At 44.7% G+C, this 3287-nt stretch overlaps 1 protein-coding gene across 1 annotated transcript; it reads right to left on the minus strand.

Annotated features, from left to right (window-relative positions):
• Positions 1-1353: 1353 nt before the first annotated feature.
• LOC111454643 (glycosyltransferase family 92 protein At1g27200-like) lies at positions 1354-3048 on the minus strand. Its single transcript, XM_023096138.1, has one exon. It carries the CDS (start codon positions 3046-3048, stop codon positions 1354-1356), a length of 1695 nt encoding a protein of 564 aa, XP_022951906.1.
• Positions 3049-3287: the final 239 nt, after the last annotated feature.

Genomic DNA, 3287 nt, shown 5'->3' on the forward strand with positions numbered 1-3287 from the left:
CGTGATAGAAGTTTAATTGGTTTCTACTTTAGGCTTAACTATCAACAATGACATTTCTTGACTTTTCTTTCATATAAAATTTCATATTTTTATTTTTATTTGCTTATTAATTTCGCGTGTATTGGGTCAGTGTTGACAAAATATGAGTGATATTTTATTGGATAAAATGAACCAATAATTATATTAATTTAAACTTTGAGTTTAAGTAAGTGTATCTGTGAGGGGAAGCTTGAAACACTTTTTATAAGAGTCGGGAAACCTTTCTACGCGTTTTAAAGCCTTGAGGGGAAGCTTGAAAGGAAAAGGTTAAAGAGGACAATATCTGCTAGTGGTGGACTTGAGTCGTTACAAATGGTATCAGAGCTAGACACGGGGCGATATGCTAGCGAGGAGGTTGTTCCCTGAAGGGGTAGACACGAGGCAGTGTGCCAATAAGGACGTTGGGCCCTTCGTGGTGGTCCCACATCAATTCCCTGGAGGGGGTAGACACAAGGTAGTGTGTTAGTAAGGACATTGGGCCCTTCGTGGTGGTCCCACATCAATTCCCTGAAGGGGGTAGATACGAAGCAGTGAGCCAGTAAGGACGTTGGGCCCTTCGTGGTGGTCCCACATCGATTCCCTAAAGGGGGTAGACATGAGACAGTGTGCCAATAAGGACGCTGAGCCTTTCGTGGTGGTCCCACATCGATTCCCTAAAGGGGTAGACACGAGACAGTGTGCCAATAAGGACGCTGAGCCTCTCGTGGTGGTCCCACATCGATTGGAGAAAGGAACGAGTGCCAGCAAGGATGCTGAATTGTGTTCATATGATCCAATAACTCGACAAACTCCAATTATCCATCCCAAACTATTAAAGGTTAAGATGGGTTAAAGAAATCGAAAATTTGGTTTGGTTTGCGGGTCTGTATTTTTTAGTTAGATTATTGTGAACTTTATTGGAATTGTTTGGGTCTGGAATCACTTAGTGTACACGATGAGTTGGTGATGAACGAACCTTGACTATCTATTAATTTAAATATTAAAATAAAAAAACGTTTGAATTTGATATAAATCTTCAAATTTAGATTCTTGGTATTATGCCAAACTTTATTTATTCAACCAAAACTTAATATACACGTAAGCTTCTCAAGTCTCACATTCGGTTGTCCTCGTCAATTATTCAACGCAATATTAGTAAAATTAAAATAAAATAACTAAATAAATAATTAAAATAATCAGAGTGCTTAAAATTTAAATATTACACTTAAAAAAATAAATTTCTGTGAAAAAATAATTTTAAACAATTTTATTTTTATTTTCCAAAAAAGAAAAAAAGCCTAAGAATATTCACAATAATACATCAGTCAATCGTCATCATTGCCATGTCATTCTGTACCCCTCCGCCGTCTGCAACCCGAACCATCTCTGCGTCAGTAATCTCAACCGATCATCCCTGACCTCACAAAACTTCCTCGGCCACTCCGGTGGCTCCACGGCGGAGTTCCCGAGACCCGGCGCCCTGTCTTTAGACGTCGGATTGCCGGAATTCGTCCAATCCAAAACGTAAGCCGATACGCGCCGCCGGAATTTCAACCGAAATTCCGGCCACGCTTGGTACTTGTAGTGATTCACTACCGCCTCCTCTGTTCTCATCTGCCTCGATCGAAACTCCGTCCTCAATTGAAAATGGTGGATCACATTCAACAGCGATTCATCCACCGCCTCCAATAGAACAATCGATTTATGCCTTTCCTCTATTCTTCTCCGGCAATTGTAGCCTTGTGTTACGCCTTCCGCCGGATTCGAGATTCGATCCGACGGTCCGTAGTCGTTGCACATGATCGTTACCATTCCGACTCTGCTTTTCTCCGCCGGAAGCAGAGATTTCAGCATCTCCTTCGATGGATTCAATGAATTCAACCACGACGGAGAGAAGATGAATTCGTCGACGTCCATGAACAGCATCCATTTGCACGATCTCTTCGAATACTCAACGCTGTGAGAGAATCCAGCCTCTTGCGTTTTCGGCCAAATCCAGAACACGATTTCGATATTGTATCCTTCCTTATTCAATTCCTTCACCACCGCCGAAATTTCATCGTCGCTGCCGTTGTCGTACAAGATGAACTTCTCGACGCCGATTTTCGAGTAATACATCACCCATTCTTTCAGGAATTTTCCGACGTTGTAAACCATCGTACAAGCACAAATAGTCGATTTCGCCTCGGTTTCTCCGCCGGTAATACGGCGTCGCGGCGAGTAATAAGCTACCGACGGAACGAGGACGCTGCGACCTTTGCCGTCTAGAATCTCGAGAGTGATTTTGAATTTCTGGTGATGATCTTCTTGCACCGTTAAATTCGGATGACGGCATCGGAAAACCTCCTGTACTGAACTGGTAACGGCGGTTCTAACGGCTTTATCGCCATCGCCGAACACGCATTTTAAACCAGTCGGGGGGCGGTTACTGCCTTGGCGATGGTTGACGCCTTTGACGAACAGAACGACGTCGTCCTCTGTTTCGAGAGCTTCATAAGCGAAGAAAGTCCACCTGATCAATTCCGGCATGGGAGAAGAAAACACCTTCTCCGGCGAGTTGGTTAGTAGTGGTTGAAAATACGGCCGGAGACGGCGGACACTCTCCGGCATAAGGCATTTAAACATAGCAGGAGAATTAAACTCCAAACTCCCGGAGAATTTAGCCGGTGAAGTATCATTGTTCTGAAACACACAGAGGAGACCCCGGAGAGAATCCGGCGAAGAGAGCGGCGCGTCGATTGAAGAAATCAAAAGAACCTCCCAATCGGGAAGAAGAAGGGAGGAAACCGTAGGGATAGGATCGAGAATGGAGGACACGTGGCGACTCCAGTGAGCGAGATTCTCCGGGAACGCCGCTTCATGAAGAGCGTAATGAGCGACGGAATTAGCAGAGTGAGAAGTAAGAAGGGCAGAGGGAGAGGGGAAAGGGAGGTCGCCGCCGTAGAAGAAGGCCTTCCGGGATAGTTGAAAGGCGAAGACGAGAAAGATCGCGACGGCGAATAGAAGAGTGGAAAGAGGCTTCCGCCGCATTGTTTCAATGGAGGCTGCGTCACAGCCGGCGCGGGGTGGGGAGGAGAGTGAAGGGGTTATATATGAGGGAGGTCGGGACACGTGGAAGACCGTGATAGGCGGTCATATTTGCCTGCTGGGTATTTAGTCATCCACATGGAAATTAAAAATAAGGAAAAAAACGTAAATGCTTAAATATATTACACAGAAATTTCCGGAATATTTCCTTAATTTTATTGCCACCTAATCCAATCTCACGC

The sequence above is a fragment of the Cucurbita moschata genome, unplaced genomic scaffold (assembly GCF_002738365.1).
Source record: "Cucurbita moschata cultivar Rifu unplaced genomic scaffold, Cmos_1.0 Cmo_Scf00016, whole genome shotgun sequence".
In the NCBI taxonomy this organism is placed as follows: domain Eukaryota; kingdom Viridiplantae; phylum Streptophyta; class Magnoliopsida; order Cucurbitales; family Cucurbitaceae; genus Cucurbita; species Cucurbita moschata.

What these genes read in the sequence shown, in the direction of transcription:
- LOC111454643 (XM_023096138.1), bottom strand. Translation starts at nt 3,048, where the DNA reads ATGCGGCGGAAGCCTCTTTCCACTCTTCTATTCGCCGTCGCGATCTTT.